At 45.6% G+C, this 21,747-nt stretch overlaps 3 protein-coding genes across 8 annotated transcripts; 1 reads left to right on the top strand and 2 right to left on the bottom strand.

The window, feature by feature from the left end:
- Positions 1 to 1,734: 1,734 nt before the first annotated feature.
- LOC118385291 (surfeit locus protein 2-like) lies at positions 1,735 to 3,430 on the bottom strand. Its single transcript, XM_035772311.2, has 6 exons — positions 3,228 to 3,430; positions 2,852 to 3,003; positions 2,627 to 2,730; positions 2,259 to 2,438; positions 1,971 to 2,092; positions 1,735 to 1,845 (listed from the first exon to the last, which is right to left on the bottom strand). The coding sequence occupies exons 1-6, from the start codon at positions 3,303 to 3,305 to the stop codon at positions 1,753 to 1,755; spliced, it is 729 nt and encodes a 242-aa protein (XP_035628204.1). The 5' UTR covers positions 3,306 to 3,430; the 3' UTR covers positions 1,735 to 1,752.
- On the top strand, positions 3,422 to 5,690 carry bbln (bublin coiled coil protein). Of its 5 annotated transcripts, none has more exons than XM_035772314.2 (3): positions 3,422 to 3,439; positions 4,323 to 4,437; positions 4,620 to 5,690. In XM_035772314.2, the coding sequence occupies exons 2-3, from the start codon at positions 4,350 to 4,352 to the stop codon at positions 4,844 to 4,846; spliced, it is 315 nt and encodes a 104-aa protein (XP_035628207.1). In that variant the 5' UTR covers positions 3,422 to 3,439; positions 4,323 to 4,349; the 3' UTR covers positions 4,847 to 5,690. The 5 variants fall into 5 exon arrangements, with proteins under 5 accessions (XP_035628207.1, XP_035628205.1, XP_035628206.1 ...); XM_035772312.2 differs by lacking the exon at positions 3,422 to 3,439 and adding an exon at positions 3,861 to 4,090; XM_035772313.2 differs by lacking the exon at positions 3,422 to 3,439 and adding an exon at positions 3,861 to 4,117.
- LOC118385290 (cip1-interacting zinc finger protein-like) lies at positions 5,538 to 21,747 on the bottom strand. 2 transcript variants are annotated; one of them, XM_035772309.2, is made up of 15 exons: positions 21,607 to 21,747; positions 20,880 to 21,142; positions 18,219 to 18,343; positions 16,364 to 16,536; positions 14,696 to 14,804; positions 14,331 to 14,421; positions 14,061 to 14,152; positions 13,864 to 13,931; positions 13,527 to 13,730; positions 10,348 to 10,493; positions 9,963 to 10,170; positions 9,627 to 9,764; positions 9,385 to 9,466; positions 8,591 to 8,712; positions 5,538 to 8,453 (listed from the first exon to the last, which is right to left on the bottom strand). In XM_035772309.2, exons 2-15 carry the CDS (start codon positions 21,050 to 21,052, stop codon positions 7,980 to 7,982), a joined length of 2,205 nt encoding a protein of 734 aa, XP_035628202.1. In that variant the 5' UTR covers positions 21,053 to 21,142; positions 21,607 to 21,747; the 3' UTR covers positions 5,538 to 7,979. The 2 variants fall into 2 exon arrangements, with proteins under 2 accessions (XP_035628202.1, XP_035628203.1); XM_035772310.2 differs by lacking the exon at positions 21,607 to 21,747 and adding an exon at positions 21,570 to 21,586.

Here is a 21,747-nt window from a genome sequence, read left to right as displayed (position 1 = left end):
GGGGGCGGGGCAGGGCCTTATATGCGTCGCGGAAGTTAGAGTAACAATGATCCAAGGTTTTACCACCCCTGGTTGCGCAATCGATATGCTGATAAAATTTGTTACTTGTTTTCAGATTGGCTTTGTTAAAATCCCCAGCTACAATGAATGCAGCCTCCGGATAAATGTTTTCCAGTTTGCAAAGAGTTAAATAAAGTTCGTTCAGAGCCATCGATGTGTCTGCTTGGGGGGGGATATATACGGCTGTGATTATAATCGAAGAGAATTCTCTTGGAAGATAATGCGGTCTACATTTGATTGTGAGGAATTCTAAATCAGGTGAACAGAAGGATTTGAGTTCCTGTATGTTTCCTTCATCACACCATGTCCCGTTAGTCATGAGGCATACGCCCCCGCCACTCTTCTTACCAGAGAGACGCACTCCTACACCCATTTGAATCTGATAAGGTTTGCTTTGTTGTTTATTCAAAATTATGATCTGCAAGGATACAGGAAATGTGTAAATGTGTCCTGCAGAGTTGCTCCTACGTCGTACTCTGTGCGACAGAAGCTAAAGAGCAAAGATATTGTAGTAACAACCAGATCCCACGATTGCACAGTCTCCTGTACAATTAGTGAAAACACTAGAATGCACATGAACCTGATGGTATAAAGATCAGCCATTTGGTCAGGGAGTTAGTTGGTCAATCTGCCAGTGCTGTGATAAGATAGTGTAAAATAATGCATTTGAATGTATCTGCACTGTATGTTTGTTAGCTAGCTAGCCAGACAGTTTTAGATTCATTATTCCATACATTAAAATTAACTGCCAATATTCTATTCAAACTATGCAGTCAATCCACAGCGTTGAATTTGTCCAAAATAAACGATTTTCAGATTTAAAAAATAGGTTATTTTCAACAAATTCAGGGGTGTACTCATTCAGTTGTTTCTGTTGTGCAACAGAATGCTTTGCAACTGTTGATTACAGCCCTAATTGATTGAGGAGAAGGCATAGACAGGGCTATGTCATAAATCCTCAAAGTTCCAGAATGGGTTGAAAATAGCAGCCATATTGGTCAGGGAGATATCCAAACCAGTGTAATTGGAATGAATGGCAGAGGCCTAAATCAACATTTGAGTAGGTAGGAGGAAGGTCATTTTGGGTGGCTTAAAGTAGACATTTCTTCAGTTTTTGGAACTCCTTGTATTTGGGTGTATCACAGCATCTGTCCAGAGACAGATTTGCAACTGTTTGTACTTTCTACTAGACAAATGTAGGTAATGCCCTCCCTGTTTTGTTGTTTGCTCAGATTTTGCAACAGAATCAGTGGAATGAATAAGTCCCTTACCGTTTCATTTGCTTTTGTTTAAGAAACATTTTGCAATAGAATCGGCGGAATGAATACAACCCAGTCTTTAAATACCTTAGCTGGCAGTTACTTTGTCAAACTTTTCCATAATCTCTTCTATTGATACTGAATTAATACTCTAGTATGTTTGGGACCTTTTCATAATTGGAGCTAATATGATGAAGATGAAATGCTGTAGTTGAAATTATAAACAGGACTACATTTACTTCTGGGCATTAGCAGAATCCATGTTATGACTGTAAAATGCTTGTGTGAGGAACATTACAGATGTAGTGTTTATCTGTCAACTCTTTCTCGAAATAGGACCTACAAATCATTAAGTAGCTGTTACAAGTAGTGTTTAACCATGTTTGCATCTACAAATTCAGAGTACGATTAGAAAAACATTTTATATTCACCTTTATTTGACATTTTTTACTTTCACATTGGTCTTTAAACCTTTTCTTTTCAAGTTATGATTCTTGAATTTCTTCTGGAAACCACCAGACTGAACCTGTTGAGAATACAGAGAGCTGTGTTACTAATTTCAGTAATTCAAAAACCAGTCAGACCTGTTTGTGTGGAAGACCACGCAACATTATTGGTGTAAAGACAGTGTTGACAGTTAAGCCGTCTGACCTTCTTGCGTTTCTGTGGCGCCTGTTTATCAACTTCCATCTGCTCATCGTCATCTGTTTTAAAGTCATCTTTTTCCGCCTCCATACCCCCCTCAGTCTCTTTTTGCAGAGAAAATAAAGAGGCTGTTGGGTAACAAAAAGCCAGACATCAGTTTTCACCTTCCAGAAAGGAAGGAAATTGATGAAATAAATCTAAATGTACTTGAATCCACATATCAGGTTATTGCTCATCCACAGCAGACATTGTCCCCATTGACTGTTTTACACATTAAATGACTGAGGTACTAACATGGGTACAGGTCACTCATGCTGTCCTCGGAGTCGCTGCCACCCTCATTGCTGGAGTCAGGAGCCCACGCTCCATTCCCCCGCTGGGTGTTACGCCCCCTCTCCCCATCGCCATCTCTGGGCTTCTTCTGTCGGAGGCTGGCTGGAATGTACTCCATCCCCTGTTGTACACACGCTTCATCTAGGGGAGAGATTAGATCATTCATAAACTGTACTGACAACAATGAAAACAACCTATGTGGTGTTTCAGGTAGTTCTACTCTACCTTTCCAACAAAACTCAAAATGGAAAACCCTCTAAAACTTTGAGTGGAAAGGAAGCATCAACATTTGAGTGTAGGAAGGACATTTTGGGTGGCGACAAACTGACATTTCTTCTTTGCTTTTTGGAACCGCTTGCCATTGATGTGCCGTAAGACCTGGTGTGGCAGGCGATTGATATGTCTGAGTGTTAACTTGCAGAAGAGATGATTGCTGTAGGTCAGACATACAGAATTTGTCAGTAACAATTCAAATCACTGGTTGACAGGCAGCTGATAAATCACACAGGTCCTGTAACCAGGTACTGAAAGTATGACTCTTGGGGAATACTTACGGTTGCTTCGAGCTGGGCACAACATGAGGTTCGTATTGACCATAGTTGAACTCTGCAGTAGAACTTAGTTTCTGATATTTCTTCCCTTTGGTGAAGTTCTGGAGCTCTGTGAGGTTGCAAGGACAATCATGTCCATTGAGTGTGCATTTAATCTGAAAAGGGGGTAAAACAAAAACACTGTCATTTTTTACGTCTTGTTCCTCACATCATTCGCAGATACAGCCAGCCATTTGACAGAGCAGAAGCTAGTGGCTGACAAACTAGCTGCGCATCCTATTGTCACATCTGTGCTATCATTATGAGCTAACTAACGTTAGCTGGCTAGTTTATACAGTATTTTGTAAAAATACGTTTTTTTGAAATTCTTCTAGCTAACCTTTTTACCGTCACCCGTATATTCAAGAAATGGATGGTTCAGAAGGAACGCTTTGATATCTGCAGGTAGGTCCTCCATGGTCGAGTAATCAAGTAGCTAGCTCGATAAGGTTATTTTATTTGAGCTCACTAGCTACTAGCTGACTGTCTCTATCATGTATGCAGGGTCCGAGACACGTGTGTACGCTGGCGTATTTCTTCCTCGCAAGATGCGTAAGTACTTTGGCACCACCTATTGTTCATTACCGTATGAAGCAGTCTGAGATAGGGTCTAGTACTCAAGACAAAATAAACAAAACTGTCTGTAATGCATAAATATCAATAGAAATTGAACGTTAAAATTAATCCAATTAAACACTGAAAAGTTTAATATTAACGTTGGAATGAATGATAGAGGGCATTTGCCAAATATAATATACTATTATAAATCTCAAGATAGACATCACGAAACTGGCCACAAAACTGCCTGATGTGAATCTAGCGATCCTGATATTGTGTTCCAGTCTGATACACATGATAAATTAGATTTTTTTATACTCATCATTACAAGGACAGATATATTGTAGATGTAGATTTATTGAAGTATTTGTAAAGCAATTTTTGGACAATGCGTCAAGGCATAATTTCCGGCAGCTTGTTTCGGTTTCCACTAATTACCACAACCACAAAGGAAAATGTGGCTATATCGTAAAAATATATGAAAGTACAAATGTGCTTTTTGGTCTTAATTTAAGGTTAGGAATAAGGTTAAATGTAAAATCGTTAAAAAATATATACATACAATTGGGCGAGGTTTAGGACTTTATGGTTGTGGTAACTAGCGACGACTAGTATTGTTATCAGTCAGCTGACAGTGCGTGACAGGTTAGACCAAAGACACTTGCGGTTGCAGTTAAGCAAAATCCAATTTGTGCATTACGATTGTCATTTTAACTTTTTCAGCGGAATTTTCTGTTAGAACCCCCTCTTATATGTCAAATACACTGGTGATGAACATAGTAATATAAGTCAACTAGCATCTGTTGTTAAGTTAGCTACTATCAATGCTATGGGCTATGTCTAGCTAGCTAACGCATCCTTCCCTATTTCATTTTAGTGTAGTTAATTATACGTAAGCAACAATATGTCTGGACCAAATGGAGATCCTAACATCCCAAGTGACGATGGCATCATTGAGGATGAAGATGAATTCAACGAAGAAGGTAATACTGGTATGTTTCAGATGTCAATGTCATCATACACCATCTAGCGTCATCTCTTCACCTGTGACTAAGGGATACTGTGTGTGTGTATTCTCATTCTCCGCTGTCTACATAGGTAAGTCAAAAGAGTGCCTGTATTTGTCTGTTAGGACTTGCATCGTCTCTGTTCTCACATCACTCTTGTTTGGCAGAGTATGCAGCCATCAACACTATGCTGGATCAGATCAACTCCTGCCTGGATGACCTGGAGGAACGCAACGACTCCCTGAATGGCAAACTACATGAACTGTTGGAGTCTAACCGGCAGGCCAGGCAGGAGTTCAGAGGTCAGCTGACCACTGCTACACCCCCAGGAGAGGAGAAATTGTTCCCAGACCAGGATTCTCCAGCCACTGAAGGGGAGAAGGGCGGAGAGTGAGAGGACAAAGCTTGATTAGAGATCTTCTCATACAAATCAACAACATTCCTTCCATCTATATGAGCATATTTCCTCAAGTGTTTCTGTGTGGTGTGTCGACACTTAGATAAGTGTGAATAGGGTTAGTCCTTTTCTGTCCCTTACATGTAGTGCTTATGAATCCACACTCTGCTGTTGAAATCTTAAAATGGTTCTTCACAGGGGAAGGTAAATTATCCAAAAGCTGACAGTTCATTCTGTGTGTTGAAGTGATTACTTTATGCCAACACGTATCCACCATCACATACGATGTATACTGATGTTTAGCTACCTGTATACAGTCCTCAATTGATACAATAGTACGCATTTATCCGTGTGCTTGGTATGGGGTGAAAGCATGTGGAATGAGCTCATTGATTGACATAACTGGTTGTTTGTAGTCAATATTTACCTCTTTGTGGGGAAACTACCTTTACAGCAATAATACAATATTCCAAATTACGTGACTTTCATTGGTCAATGTTTTTCAGTGATGTGCAAGAAGAGATTAATGTTTTGTGCTGTGTTCCACTTTTTCCTATTATGTTTTTGTTAGCCAGGTATAAATACAGTATATTTCATGTTACTGAGTGTGACATCTTGAGAATTGTTAACTTAAAAGCACTAGCTCTCTAAAACATTTCAAACAATGAACAGGTGTGATATATTCGAGTGAGGCTATAGTCATATTTTATTTATAAATTAAAAGGAACCCAATACAGAAAACATCCCCCAAAAAATACAAGAAACTTCTAGCTGCTAGAAAACAACTATTTTGTTCATCCGAGTTTGTCATTTGTTGAATAAAAATACATTAAGAAACATACAGCTTTGAAATGTCTCTTAAATGACCATTTTCATCACGCTCTGGTCCTGTAATATTTCAGTGGGACCGGAACCAGATAATCTTGCAGACAACTGCGCTTACCTTCATCAAAACCAATATGTATCTGCTCTTCCTCTGTGCAGGTTAACTAATAAAACTGGCCATTCACTTAAAGTACAATCTGGAAGGGAAAGATTATTTTCTTCTTCCAAGGAATCAAAGTGGCTATTTCCACCTGCTGTGATTGGTGACTTATCTGTGCAGTGCTACATTACTTTTTAGTTTTGTGTAGTTCTGTCTACAACTTAAACATCCTATATTCAGTTAGAGAAGTCTCCTCACCAGTAGATCTGTGACAAATGCCTATCCATGTCTTGTGATGGACCATGAATAGATCTCCATTCTTGTGTATTGTATTCTTCATGTGGACTATTTCTAACTGCATTGTTTGGAAGGGCTGATGAGCATTTCACTGAAGTCGACACCCTTGGTATTCGGCGCCTGTGACAAATCATATTCAATTTGAGATCACAGGCGGATGAATCATTCCATTCCTTCTGTTGGTGCTCTTCAAAATCAGAGCTGCTGGTTATCAGTTTCTTTAACTGCTAGTCTGCTTCACTAATTGACTATCACTGGGGGAAAGACACTTAATTCTCCATGCCAGGGGCCAAGAGTTTTTCCTGACCAGTTAGGGCCCCGAGCTTCACCCAGGCATGTCTCATGGTTAGGAAAAACTCAAAAGTCCTATCATTCCACTTCATTGGTGTTGATAACCTTGATGTTAGGTTACCCAGTTGAAAGGTGACAACACTGCCATGCAATTCCTGTACGGACAATTCTACTCCAATGAAAACGACTCTACTAGTCAAGTGTACTGGAGCGTACAAGATGTGGGTGGGGGAAAAAATAACTAAGTAACAACGCAATTTAAAAGGTTGGAAAACAAGCACAAAACTACTCAACTCTTTTAGTGTCACGTTTGTGTTGTGATGTGTAAACTATGTTAATGCAACATTGCAGGACATTTGAAATTGTAAATATTAAATTGGGGTGACAGGCTTTGGAAATCCACCCATCATATCAACAGGTAGACCTAATGCTCACAACTGAGGGAAAATATAAGTGATCACTTACCTTTGCATAAAACTGGTTCTCATAGGAGAACAATCTATGGCAAAGATAATCTTTTCTCAGCCAACTCTAAACGAACTGTTTATGGTCTTAGGATTTGTCTACTCCAGCACTTTCACAACATTATGAGACTTTCAGTAAGAGAAGCTACATTCTAAGGCTCACTAAAAGCATGTACTGCTTCCTAACATTGCAGAAACACTACTGACCTAAAAAAAAATCTCCCAGTCTTGACAAAGCCATATGAGCTAATAGCTCAGCCTTTTGCAGGTTCATGTGCAACTTAGGCGCAACACCAGTGGGATTTAGGCAGAGTTTCCTCAACCACGGGGTTAAAGAGCTAAACAAGTCAGAATGACTTTAGTAGTACAGTGATGATGGGAAAACAGTAGCTCACACTGTATCTGAGCAGAATAGACAAAGCAGTTGGGACTTATCCCCTTTGAACCTCTAACCTAACCCTTTCGCCTGCTAACACATCCCAAGAAATCTCCATTACAGTTCAGTTTGTGTAAAAAAAAAAATGTCAAGGACAGTAACACTTCAACAAAGCTAGGATCAAATCAAGGGTCATCGTTACTCGACATTCAAACAAAAGTACAGTTTACTTTTTAAACGTTTAGTTCCCCCCCCCCCTCACATTTTTTTTGTTCTTCAGATAAAAGTCAACTGCTAAAATGCTACATTCTAAGTCTCACTAAAAGCTTGACAAAGCATTGTTAGCTTTATGGGAAATGCCTGGACTAAAACAACACCACTTCCTTCCTAAACGTGGCTACAATGTGTTACGGAGTTAGATTGAACACAACGTGTTGTTGAACTAAGCTTGACCTGTGTTTTCACTTGACTCTTAACACTTTATGATAGAAACACAAAACGTCCACACGTTGTTTCACTGACGGTTCTCCTCTTCGGTCAGGTTTAGCTGAACGCCTGTTAGAAATACATCTGTATCTAGTTGTGGTTGTGTTGTAAAAAAAAAAAAAATGAAACGCCGAGGTATGCCAGGAGGACCCCTGGTTTTGAGTTGCCAGGGTGTTCTTTTCTTGGTCCATTGAACTATACAGAAAAGGAGGTGGGGGATCCTGTCCCAAACTAACCGACCCTGTCCTAGGGTAGCGATTGTACTGGATATCATCTTTTTCTTCCACTCTCTCAACGTCTCTGTGTTGTCCTCCCAGACCTTCTTTTGGATCCCCCCTTCGCGTTCCCGTCGCCCAGCTTCTCCTCTTGGGCAGCTGCCTCCTCTTCAGTCTCTCCCGTGACTGGCTCCTCCTCTGTGTCTTCTGTGACTGGTCCTAGGTCTAGGGTTGGCTCCTCCTCCTTGTCCTCAGGCCCGGCGAGGCTTTGCTGCTCTGGGGTGGCTTGGCCCAGGGTCCCCTTCGTGCTGGTGGTGGTAGGGGTGCTGGTAGTGGCGAGGTGCTGCTGGGATAAAGATGAGGCTGAGGGAGTGTTGTCCTGGGGTTGAGGGCAGGGCTGAGAGGGCCTCAGCGCGGTGGTGGGCGGCAGTAAGGCAGGGCTGCCGAGGACCTCTGAAGGCAGGCTGTGGTTACTGTCACACTCTGCATCTCCGTCCACGGGAGTAGGTTCCAATGTCCCATCCTTCTGGCTACGCAAGGCCCTGTACTTCTGTAAGGGAGAGAAGGCACAAGCGTATAGGATTTAACGGCGATGACTGCAATAGACAGACAACCGTAGGCAAACCCGTAAATGTTGTGGGGGTAGGGTCTTAACTCATACACAGTACGTGCGATTAATCAACCAACCTTGAGGTTCTCAAAGTGTTTGAGTGACTTGCAGTGCGAGTGGCGGGCTGAAGACTCAAAATGGTAGAAGTGCTGGCAGATTCTACAGAGGAACCCAGCCACGGGAACCACAAAGCTTGAACCTGGGAGATGAGCAGAGAGAGGTACTGTTAGTCAATGAAAATGGAATGGCACATGACAAAATCATAATGTGCAATATACAAATAACATGAACAGAAAAATGATTGATTCGAAATGGCTTTTCAAGTCCATGACTGGTGTGTGGTGAGACAATCCCCAAAGCCAACACTTACTCTGGCCGCCTTTCCTTCTAGTTCTCTGCTGCCAATGACTGGAACGAATTGCAAAAAAATCTCCCTCTCTAACTTTAAGCATCAGCTGTCAGAGCAGCTTACTGATCACTGTACCTGTTCACAGCCAATTTGTAAATAGCCCACCCAACTACCTCATCCCCATATTGTTACTTATCCTCTTGCGCCCCAGTATCTCTACTTGCACATCTATCACTCCACTGTTAATGCTAAAATTGTAATTATTTCACCTCCATGGCCTATTTATTGCCTTTACCTCCCTACTCTTCTACATTTGCACACACTGTACATACATTTTTCTATTGTGTTATTGACTGCATGTTTGTTTATGTGTAACTCTGTGTTGTTGTTTTTGTCGCACTGCTTTGCTTTATCTTGGCCTGGTCACAGTTGCAAATGAGAACTTGTTCTCAACTGGCCTACCTGGTTAAATAAAGGTGAGATAAAAAAAAACAATGACCCCTGGTAGAGTGTGTCACTCACCGTACACCGTGTCAGGGTCATATTCCTCATCTTCATCTATGTCCTCCAGTAAAGCCACCTCCATCTGGGTAGGCCAGCCCTCCTGCCACACCAAACACATACATGACCAAACAGATGGAAACCAACACACACAGAAGTTCCATGGAGAACACTTCAAAATGTCTCTAGTATAGATCCTGTGACAAAGTGAATGTGGGAGAAAGAGCGAGGAACGACAAAGCATGTACGAGCAGATGCCTAACCTTTCCATGGGAGCTGCTTTGGTCACCATCTTCCTCGTCCTCTTCCCCCCCCTCCTCATCTCCGTCATCTACAAAACAGCCCTGTTCGTCCATGGCAACCAGTTCAGCTAAGGCCGCTGGCCCTCCCTCCTCCCGAAGCTGTCGTGGGAGGAGCACAGAACAGTGAATAAGAGGGGGGAGGGAAATAGCTGACACTGGTTGCGTCCCAAATGGCACCCTATTCCCTAGTTAGTGCACTATATAAGGAATAGGGCGCCATCTGGGACGCAAGAAAGGTAATCAATTGAATGGATTTACAAGCTGCCGAGGCAGAGGTGAGTAGACCGGCGGACACACCTCGCCAACTCTCTGCTTGTGCTCCTGGGACTGCATGTGCTCCAGGAACAGGAGTGGGCTCCTGAAGTGCCTCTTGCAGACAGTACAGGAGGGGTTGGAGGTGCGGCTGGTCAGCTTGTGCTCATTGGTCCTGCGGTGGTCCATGACTGTACTGGTGTAGTGGATTTGGCAGGTGGCACACCAACGCTGCAGGCCGGGTCTCTTCTCTCTGTGTTAAACACACACAGCTCTGAGGACCATCAGGGTCGTATTCATAGACCGTAGCAAAACATTTTGCAATGGAAAAGGAAAACAAGTGTTTCTTATTGGACAAGTTTAGACAGACCCTTCCTATTTGGGTCAGTTTTCATCCGTATGGTGTCTAATGACGTGCATTAGTACTGACCCGTCCCTGAAGGAGCTGTCCCTGCAGCCTCCCTGCAGTGACTCCTGGACGCGGGGCATCAAGGTGACCAGACAGGCACTGGACATGTGTTGGATCTCCATCATCCTCTGCTGGTGGACCAGGCTGTTCATGTGACTCTGGAAGTCCTAAAGACAAAAAATAAATGGAGCGAGAGGGAGAGAGAGCGATACAGCGAGAGGGATAGAGAGAGAAACAGCGAGAGAGCGATACAGCGAGAGGGAGAGAGAGCGATACAGCGAGAGGGAGAGAGAGCGATACAGCGAGAGGGAGAGAGAGCGAGAGAGCGATACAGCGAGAGGGAGAGAGAGCGAGAGAGCGATACAGCGAGAGAGAGCGATACAGCGAGACCGAAACAGCGAGAGAGGGAGAGAAAGCGATACAGCGAGAGAGCGATACAGCGAGAGATGGAGAGAGAGCGATACAGCGAGAGATGGAGAGAGAGCGATACAGCGAGAGATGGAGAGAGAGCGATACAGCGAGAGATGGAGAGAGAGCGATACAGCGAGAGATGGAGAGAGAGCGATACAGCGAGAGAGAGAGAGCGATACAGCGAGAGATGGAGAGAGAGCGATACAGCGAGAGATGGAGAGAGAGCGATACAGCGAGAGATGGAGAGAGAGCGATACAGCGAGAGATGGAGAGAGAGCGATACAGCGAGAGGGAGAGAGAGCGATACAGCGAGAGATGGAGAGAGAGCGATACAGCGAGAGAGGGAGAGAGAGCGAAACAGCGAGAGAGGGAGAGAGAGCGAAACAGCGAGAGGGAGAGAGAGCGAAACAGCGAGAGAGGGAGAGAGAGCGATACAGCGAGAGGGAGAGAGAGCGAAACAGCGAGAGGGAGAGAGAGAGACGAAACAGCGAGAGGGAGAGAGAGCGAAACAGCGAGAGATGGAGAGAGAGCGAAACAGCGAGAGATGGAGAGAGAGCGAAACAGCGAGAGGGAGAGAGAGCGATACAGCGAGAGATGGAGAGAGAGCGATACAGCGAGAGATGGAGAGAGCGATACAGCGAGAGATGGAGAGAGAGCGATACAGCGAGAGATGGAGAGAGCGATACAGCGAGAGATGGGAGAGAGATACAGCGAGAGATGGAGAGAGAGCGAAACAGCGAGAGATGGAGAGAGAGCGATACAGCGAGAGATGGAGAGAGAGCGATACAGCGAGAGATGGAGAGAGAGCGATACAGCGAGAGATGGAGAGAGAGCGATACAGCGAGAGATGGAGAGAGAGCGATACAGCGAGAGATGGAGAGAGAGCGATACAGCGAGAGAGAGAGAGAGCGAAACAGCGAGAGATGGAGAGAGAGCGAAACAGCGAGAGATGGAGAGAGAGCGATACAGCGAGAGATGGAGAGAGAGAGCGATACAGCGAGAGATGGAGAGAGAGAGCGATACAGCGAGAGATGGAGAGAGAGAGCGATACAGCGAGAGATGGAGAGAGAGAGCGATACAGCGAGAGATGGAGAGAGAGCGATACAGCGAGAGATGGAGAGAGAGAGCGATACAGCGAGAGATGGAGAGAGAGCGCGATACAGCGAGAGATGGAGAGAGAGCGCGATACAGCGAGAGATGGAGAGAGAGCGCGATACAGCGAGAGGGAGAGAGAGCGATACAGCGAGAGATGGAGAGAGCGATACAGCGAGAGATGGAGAGAGATGGAGAGAGAGCGATACAGCGAGAGAGAGCGAGAGAGAGAGAGCGATACAGCGAGAGATGGAGAGAGAGCGATACAGCGAGAGATGGAGAGAGAGCGATACAGCGAGAGATGGAGAGAGAGCGATACAGCGAGAGATGGAGAGAGAGCGATACAGCGAGAGATGGAGAGAGAGCGATACAGCGAGAGATGGAGAGAGAGCGATACAGCGAGAGATGGAGAGAGAGCGATACAGCGAGAGATGGAGAGAGAGCGATACAGCGAGAGATGGAGAGAGAGCGATACAGCGAGAGATGGAGAGAGAGCGATACAGCGAGAGATGGAGAGAGAGCGATACAGCGAGAGATGGAGAGAGAGCGATACAGCGAGAGAGGGAGAGAGCGATACAGCGAGAGATGGAGAGAGAGCGATACAGCGAGAGAGGGAGAGAGAGCGATACAGCGAGAGATGGAGAGAGAGCGATACAGCGAGAGATGGAGAGAGAGCGATACAGCGAGAGATGGAGAGAGAGCGATACAGCGAGAGATGGAGAGAGAGCGATACAGAGAGAGATGGAGAGAGAGCGATACAGAGAGAGGGAGAGAGAGCGATACAGAGAGCGATACAGCGAGAGGGAGAGAGAGCGATACAGCGAGAGGGAGAGAGAGCGATACAGCAGAGGGAGAGAGAGCGATACAGCGAGAGGGAGAGAGAGCGATACAGCGAGAGGGAGAGAGAGCGATACAGAGAGGGAGAGCGATACAGAGAGGGAGCGAGCGATACAGAGAGATGGAGAGAGAGCGATACAGAGAGAGGGAGAGAGAGCGATACAGCGAGAGGGAGAGAGAGCGATACAGAGAGCGAGCGATACAGAGAGAGGGAGAGAGAGCGATACGGAGAGAGAGCGATACAGAGAGCGAGCGATACAGAGAGAGGGAGAGAGAGCGATACAGAGAGCGAGCGATACAGAGAGAGATGGAGAGAGAGAGATACAGAGAGAGGGAGAGAGAGCGATACAGAGAGAGAGAGATACAGAGAGAGGGAGAGAGAGCGATACAGCGAGAGGGAGAGAGAGCGATACAGAGAGCGAGCGATACAGAGAGAGGGAGAGAGAGCGATACAGAGAGCGAGCGATACAGAAAGAGATGGAGAGCGCGATACAGAGTGAGTGATACAGAGAGCGAGCGATACAGAGAGATGGAGAGAGAGCGATACAGAGAGCGATACAGAGAGATGGAGAGAGCAATACAGAGAGAGATGGAGAGAGAGCGATACAGAGAGAGATGGAGAGAGCGATACAGAGAGAGATGGAGAGAGCGATACAGAGAGCAATACAGAGAGAGATGGAGAGAGCAATACAGAGAGATGGAGAGAGAGCGATACAGAGAGAGATGGAGAGAGCGATACAGAGAGATGAGGTAGAGTGATTCCTCTGTCAGATACGTCGAGCTGAGTGCTTGCCTTGGACCATCCAAAAGCAAACACATTTCACTCTACACCCCAGGGTGTGTGTGTGTGTTTGCGCTACCTGCTGGTTGTGACAGGTGATAGTGCAGATGTAGCAATAGAACTTGTTTGCAGCATCAACCCCCTCCTTGCCCTCTTCCTGCCCTCCTTCCAATACCCCTGAGGCAGCCTTGCCCTCTGCCATGTCCTTTAGGCCTGGTGTAAATGCCTGGCGCTCACCACTCAGCTGCTCAGAGGCTGGCATGGCCGACACACCACTCTGGACCTGCACATACACAGGGAGGGGCCCTTAAAGCAGGTCATGATATCACTTTGGGAGCAGAAATCAGGTGCCATCTGTCTGATCTAGCATCACACTGACAGTTTGGTCTTCAGTAAAGCCTGATTATAAAACTCACCTTGGCTGCTCTGCTTTCCTCAAGTGCCTCTGGACCAGCCGTGCTCCCATCCTCCAGAATGAAACAGTCTGTTCATGGAAGCGAGAGACCAGGTGAGATAAGGGAAGCACTAGTCCCACCAGGCCACATGTGAAAGGCCAATGCTGTAGCTGGGTGGGAGGAGGAGGCGTGGAAGGATGGTATACGAGACCACTCACCTTCAAGCTGGTTGTCATCTGGTGGGCTTTGATGCACTGCTGCACCTAGGACCCCATCTGTCTCCGGAGGCTGCTCCACAGTCTCCTCTGCCCTGAGACAGAAAGGATCAGGGAGGGGATACATGTCACTACAAGCTGCTACCCTCCAAGGACTCATCTCAACACATGGATACTCAGTTAAGTGTAATCTGAATAGGTACGTAAACAAAACAACTGCCCAACTGCTCTAGACCTTGAGATATTCTCTAAAGTCAAAACAGTGTTACTTACCCCTCTGTCCTCGGCTTCTTCAGTGCTGGCTCCTTGGGCTCAGGTTGCACTGCGGGCCGTGCCTGTCCACCTGGCCCTCCCACTCCTCCATCTGCAGGGAGAGGGAGACACAAGGCTATCTACTGTTCCAACCACATATTGACTGTTTCACACCCACTCAAAAAACATACAGAGAAGGAGACATAGGAAAAAAAAAAAAAAAAAACCTTTTCATGCGTCTGAGATTTCACAAGCTCTAAAGGAAAGACACCAAATTAACACTAGTGCTAGCAGGCGTTGCTAGCAGGCGTTGCTAGCAGGCGTTGCTAGCAGGCGTTGCCAGCAGGCGTTGCTAGCAGGCGCTGAGTGCTCAGGTACGGTCTTACCTTTGAGAGTCTTGTCATTGGGCAGGGTCCTGCTGGCTGCAGGTTGGTTATCTGTGCTCCCCCCGGCTCTCTGCTCCCTCTTTCTATCCGGGTACCGTGAAGCATAGTCCTACATGGACAGGGTGAGCCATTTGATCAACCAATCAACTGCTCCCTCAGCAATCAGCAACAGTTAACGTGTGAAACAGGTATAGAGGACTAAGAAGTGTTATTTGAGCATTTCAGTAGAATAGTGCATTCGGAAATGATTCAGATCCCTTCACAGCCTTATTCTAAAACGGCTTAAATAAAAAAGGTCTTTATCAACACACACTATAATGACAAAGCGAAAAACAATGCAAATGTATTAAAAATAAAAAACAGAAAAACCATATTTAAGTATTCAGACCCTTTGCTATACATTCAGGCCTTTATGGTAGAGTGGCCAGAAGGAAGCCACTCCTCAGTAAAAGGCACATGACAGCCTGCTTGGAGTTTGCCAAAAGGCACCTAAAGACTCTCAGACCATGAGAAACAAGATTCTCTGGTCTGATGGAACCAAGATTGTACTCTTTGGGCTGAATGCAAAGCGGCACGTCTGGAGGAAACCTGGCACCATCCCTCCGGTGAATGGTGGTGGCAGCGTCATGCTGTGGGGATGTTTTTCAGCGGCAGGGACTGGGAGACTAATCAAGATCAAGTGGTCCTTCTGTAGCCCAGTTGGTAGAGCATGGCGCATGGCGCTTGTAACGCCAGGTTAGTGGGTTCGATTCCCGGGACCACCCATACGTAGAATGTATGCACACATGACTGTAAGTCGCTTTGGATAAAAGCGTCTGCTAAATGGCATATAAAAGTGAAAGATGAACGGCGCAAAGTACAGAGAGATCCTGGATGAAAACCTGATCCAGAGAGCCCAGAGAGCTCAGGACCTCAGACTGGAACGAAGGTTCTCCTTCCAACTGGACAACGACCCTAAGCACACAGCCAAGACAAAGTAGGAGTGGCTTCAGGACAAGTCTTTGAATGTACAGCCAGAGCCAGGACTAGAACCCATTCCAACATCTCTGGAGAGATCTGAACATTGATGTGCAGCGACACTCCCCATCCAACCTGACAGAGCTTGAGAAGATCTGCAGAGAAGAATGGGAGAAACTCTCCAAATACAGGTGTGCCAAGCTTGTAGCGTCATATCCAAGCAGACTCGAGGCTGTAATCGCTGCCAAAGATGCTGCAGAAAAGTACTGAGTAAATGGTCTGAATACTTACGGAAATGTTTTTGTTTTGTCATTATTAGATGAAATAGTTTTTTCCCTCATCGATTTTAGAATAAGGCTGTGACATAAGAAAACGTGGAAACGTCTGAATACTTTGCGAATACCCTGAATACGCATTTTGCCTAATCATGATGTTGCAGGTACACTTTGCTTCTTGAAAGTCCAATATCTTGAAAACTTGACTGCTGACACGCAAAACATTTTGGCAATGTATCAAACAGTGGACTAATGAAAAAAAATACAGAAAGATAGTTTGAGTGGATTTCCCCTTTAAGCCTCATAGCATTGTCCCACAGTTTCAAGACAATCACAGCAATCTTAACAACTCAGACTAAAACTCAACCAGAAACTGCTCAGAGTGGCTGCTCAAGTGCCTTGTAGTTCTCCATAATGAAATAGAGGTTGTGATTACATTGTTGTTGTTGTAGTAGCGGGTGTGGGGATGGTAGTGTCGGGCAGGGAAGCCCATGTGGGGATTCTTCATGGACATGCCCATGGGTACAGGCCCCAGGAGAGAGGACCGGGCCCCCGCAGCAAAGAACTGGGTGAACTGCTGCCCGCTCGCTGTAAAGCCACGCATGCTACCTGGAAAGCCAGAGAAATAAGGAGAGAGAGGTGGGAGAGGCAGAGATGGGGGATGAGTATGAGGGAAGGAGAGGGGTGGGAGAGGCAGAGATGGGGGATGAGTATGAGGGAAGGAGAGAGGTGGGTGAGGCAGAGATGGGGGATGAGTATGAGGGAAGGAGAGAGGTGGGAGAGGCGGAGATGGGGGATGAGTATGAGGGAAGGAGAGAGGTGGGAGAGGCGGAGATGGGGGATGAGTATGAGGGAAGGAGAGAGGGGTGGGAGAGGCAGAGATGGGGGATGAGTATGAGGGAAGGAGAGAGAGGTGGGTGAGGCAGAGATGGGGGATGAGTATGAGGGAAGGAGAGAGGTGGGATGAGTATGAGGGAAGGAGAGGGGTGGGAGAGGCAGAGATGGGGGATGAGTATGAGGGAAGGAGAGAGAGGTGGGTGAGGTGGAGATGGGGGATGAGTATGAGGGAAGGAGAGAGAGGTGGGTGAGGTGGAGATGGGGGATGAGTATGAGGGAAGGAGAGATGGGTGGGAGAGGCAGAGATGGGGGATGAGTATGAGGGAAGGAGAGATGGGTGGGAGAGGCAGAGATGGGGGATGAGTATGAGGGAAGGAGCAGAGATGGGGGTGGGAGAGGGGCAGAGATGGGGGATGCAGAGATGGGGGGATGAGGGAAGGAGAGAGAGGTGGGAGAGGTGGAGATGGGGGATGAGTATGAGGGAAGGAGAGAGGTGGGAGAGGCAGAGAAGGAGAGGCAGAGATGGGGGATGAGTATGAGGGAAGGAGAGAGAGGTGGGAGAGGCAGAGATGGGGGATGAGTATGAGGGAAGGAGAGAGAGAGGTGGAGATGGGGGATGAGTATGAGGGAAGGAGAGAGGTGGGAGAGGCAGAGATGGGGGATGAGTATGAGGGAAGGAGAGAGAGGTGGGAGAGGCAGAGATGGGGGATGAGTATGAGGGAAGGAGAGGGGTGGGAGAGGCAGAGATGGGGGATGAGTATGAGGGAAGGAGAGAGAGGTGGGAGAGGTGGAGATGGGTGATGAGTATGAGGGAAGGAGAGAGGGGTGGGAGAGAGGTGGGAGACGCAGAGATGGGGGATGAGTATGAGGGAAGGAGAGAGAGGTGGGAGAGGTGGAGATGGGGGATGAGTATGAGGGAAGGAGAGATGTGGGAGAGGCGGAGATGGGGGATGAGTATGAGGGGAGGAGAGAGGTGGGAGAGGCGGATGAGTATGAGGAGAAAGATCTAAATGGGGTCATAGTTTCTATCAGGTGGCCTTTGTAGCGATAAGGAACACCAAATCAATGTTAACAGTGCAGAGACCCATACAGCTTTTAATATTTATTTATTTTATTTAACCTTTATTTCACTAGGCAACTCAGTTTAGAACAAATTCTTATTTACAATGACGGCCTACCCCGGCCAAGTCCTAACCCGAAAGGATGCTGAGCCAATTGTGCGCTGCCCTATGGGACTCCCAATCATGGCCGGTTGTGATAGAGCCAAGAATCAAACCAGGGTATCTGCAGTGATGCCTCTTACACTGAGATGCAGTGCCTCAGACCGCTGCGCCACCCGGGAGCCCTTTTGCACGTACACACCAGCGACGTAGATATAAAGATGTGATACCATATTGGAAACATATGTCAATCTACTTGTCTGTACATTTGCTGACATTCTGAAATGCTCTCACCTTGCATCTGCTGCATCATTAGAGCCCCTTGTAACATTGGGTTGGGGGCAATGATGGTGGCCTGGGCAGCCAGGTTGACCATATGGGGAGGTGGAGGAGGAGCAGGGCCTGGTCCAGCCATGGCCCTGGTGATCACAAAGCCACAGAGCCAATGGGCATTAATTACAAAGCAGTATTTATATCTAAACATAATACAGCCACAGAGTTTGGAACAGTTGGCCAGTGTAATTTTCAATAACAAATACTATTCATACAAAGACAATGTGAGGTGCGTTCAGCAGGACAGAAACGTGAGCAACGTTTAATTAAATAGAATTAGAGGGGGGGGGGGTGCTGCAAAAGTTTTGCAAATGGTCACACACATGGTCAGGCCACACCCCACCACACCCACCTGACGGAAGCAAACATACGGGCACAGAGTTTCTAAACCCAGAGGCCCAATATCGTGATACTTCCGGGAACGCATCACGAAGCATACCAAACCGGGGTTTGACAAGTCAATAGGAGAAGTGAAAAATGTGCCTTTAGTTCATTTTCTCAACATCTAAATGGCAAAACCTAATGCTGAGTGATTAACCAAAATGTTAGTTATTTTTTCGTTTGTTAAACAACTAATTGACAGACATCAATCAATTATTTGAATTCCATTTTGTTCTGTTTTTTCCCCCCTTCTGTCAGCGCAAAGCAGTTTCCCTAGCGATCAAACAGCACAAGCCCGAACTGTGCAATGTAATAGCAAGTTGTAGTTTCCAACAATATTAGACATAGTTCAGCGCAGAAAACATGGTAATTAACTACAATGACCATAATCCATTGTACGTCTACTGGTCCAGACTGTGTGGAGCAGACACGGAGATGGAGAGAAGAATGCACGACTGAGAGGGATAGAGAGCAGTTGCTTCACGAGCTATCTCTACCTGAAAATACACAATTAAGTGATTGATAGTTGGCATTCAGCAGTCATAAAAGTATGCCTTATTTATTTTGATGAACTACTAAAAATAGCGATTTTTGTCAGACAGCAGCTCTAGAGATGAGATGAGTTGGAATGAAATAAACTCATCAAATAAAACAAATGTGATATACACAACTGTAATGTGAATAAATGATGGTTAATAATTGATAAGCACTAATGGGCAGTCACTACCATCATGCGACATATTACGAATCGTTTAATTTTGCGTTGTTCAGCATTCAACCCACAAAATGCATAGTGCATTTAAAGTAAAACATTTGTATTGAAATCAAAAACCGTGATAATGTTTTTATTATCGAACCGAAACTACCTCAAAAAACACAAAAATTACTCAGCACTAGCTAAACCTAGATTCGGGCCAATGTCTTAAGTAGCTGAAAGTGTACTACAACCTTGTGAAAGTGACAAACTGACACGTTTGAGTGACTTTGATTAAACGGCCTGCACATGTGCAGTTCAGCACAAGATGACCGTGTTTCTGCTCATGAACTTAGCCGACTTACGTCGCCATGACATCGTCTACAAGCGTGATCGGAGATTTCTATCGGATTAGGAGTTTCTAGGCCTCTTTATTTAAAAATGGTCTTTGATACCGGGGTGCTTAAACTTTTGCTAAGTAGTGTGACAGTTTGTTGCATTTCCCTAAAACGATGCCCACCGTTCTTCAGCCTATGAGGTATATTTGCTCTTGTTTGGTGGGTGTGTGTGGCAATATGTGGCCTACGACATAACTGTGTGAATTCACTGTTTCACACAGTTCTGTCACGCTGAACATAATCCTGGGGTACATTCAGTTGGATTCAACGTTTGCTACGTCGCCTGCCGGTTGGTACTCTACACAGGTGGTACCTTAATTGGAGAGGATGGGCTCGTGGTAATGGCCGGAGCAAAATCTGTGGGATGGTATCAAATACATCAAACTCATGGTTTCCATGCGTTTGCCATTCAATTGGTGCCGTTCCAGCCATTATTATCAAATGTATTTATAAAGCCCTTTTTACATCAACCGTTGCCACAAAGTGAAAAACAGAAACCCAGCCTAAAACCCCAAACAGCAAGCAATGCAGGTTTATAAGCCTTCCTCCCCACAGCAGCATCCATTGGTACTGAACAACAAGTTTCCCCAAAATGGTGCGCACTGTTCTTCAACGTGGGTTTATTCACGAGGAATCAAATGAGGGGCCTATCTGAATTTGTCCACTATCAACTTGCTTATGTTGCAACTGTTTGCTTTGGTTTAATGATTACAACCCAGCCTTTGGAGGTACTTCTACTCCCGTTTGGTGGGTGTGGCCTGATCAATATGTGTGTGACCATTTTAAATCCCAAAACTAAATGCAGCACACAACAAACACATCTCCCTCTGGGCCACCGTAATCACACCGTTCTTGAACAGGTTGTTCAGTAGAGTCTTTTCCGTATTATTAAACGCCCTTCTCTTGTACTGAATGCAGCCCCCTGTAGAATGGTTTTCAGCGTTTTGGGAAAGCTTGTCTAAAACAGTTAGGCAACGTTGAATGAACTGAACCAGAGGAAGATATATCTAGATCATATTTGACTGAACGCGCCCCTGGCAAATGTAATCCCAAGCTAAACATATTACTGCTTGTCTGATTTTAGAAGCTGTTGCTAACAAGTCAGATTTAGGGCCTTATATCCACGACCTCGAGTTCGCATTTCTTTACCGTCCTCTTTGATGGTGATGTGGAACATGGTGCGATGGAGGGGGTTGGGGTTGTGGTGGAGGAGGCGGCGGGGGCTGGTGCTGGAACAGTTGCTGAAGCTGCCGCAGATGATGGTGAAACTGTTGCTGTTGTTGGTGCTGTTGGTGGTGTTGGTGGTGGTGTGGGTTAAACATCCCGGCGTTGTGTTCAGTAACGTGTTAGCTAACGTTAACTGTCCGTGGTTGCTTGCAGAAAAGACTATCGACGATACCTCGGCTCAGGATCTTGAGAAGAGAAAAAAAAGATTGATTATCTGATCCACAATAAACATTTAATCCAGCTACCCATCATGCGGAGTATAACGTTGGCTACATAACAGTTAGCTAAATACGCCTCCTGGCTATATAGAACATAATAAATACAGCTCGTTGAAGTGTAAGTTATTTGTGCTTTTCTAGCGAGGATGTTCTAACGTTCCTGCCCGTGGTTTCTAGCGAGCTAGTCAGCATTAGCAACGCTAAAGTCCGTGTCTACAACCTCTGGCAAACATAACCAGCTAGCTATCTACCTTATAACGTTAGCTAGCTAGCAATTTAGCCTAGCATTACCAACATAGCTAGCTATTTGGCTTGCATTAGCTGCAAGCTTTAGTTAATGCCTTTGTTTTATGTAATCGGAATAATCAATGGTAGCGATCTAAATTGTATTTACATGAAATGTTTTTTTTAACCATATAACGATAACCTACGTCTTAACAGGAAAAAAAATAGTTTAAATTATTTTAGAAGCGCAGGTTTGTATCGGTCTGCAGCCTTTTAAAATTTATCAGTGATTGTTCCGTTGAGACTGCAATCGCTGTGAAGCAGGCAAGACTAACTAAGCTTTTCCG

This window comes from Oncorhynchus keta, chromosome 6 (genome assembly GCF_023373465.1).
Source record: "Oncorhynchus keta strain PuntledgeMale-10-30-2019 chromosome 6, Oket_V2, whole genome shotgun sequence".
Taxonomy (NCBI): domain Eukaryota; kingdom Metazoa; phylum Chordata; class Actinopteri; order Salmoniformes; family Salmonidae; genus Oncorhynchus; species Oncorhynchus keta.
This window is presented reverse-complemented; position numbering and strand designations above follow the sequence as displayed.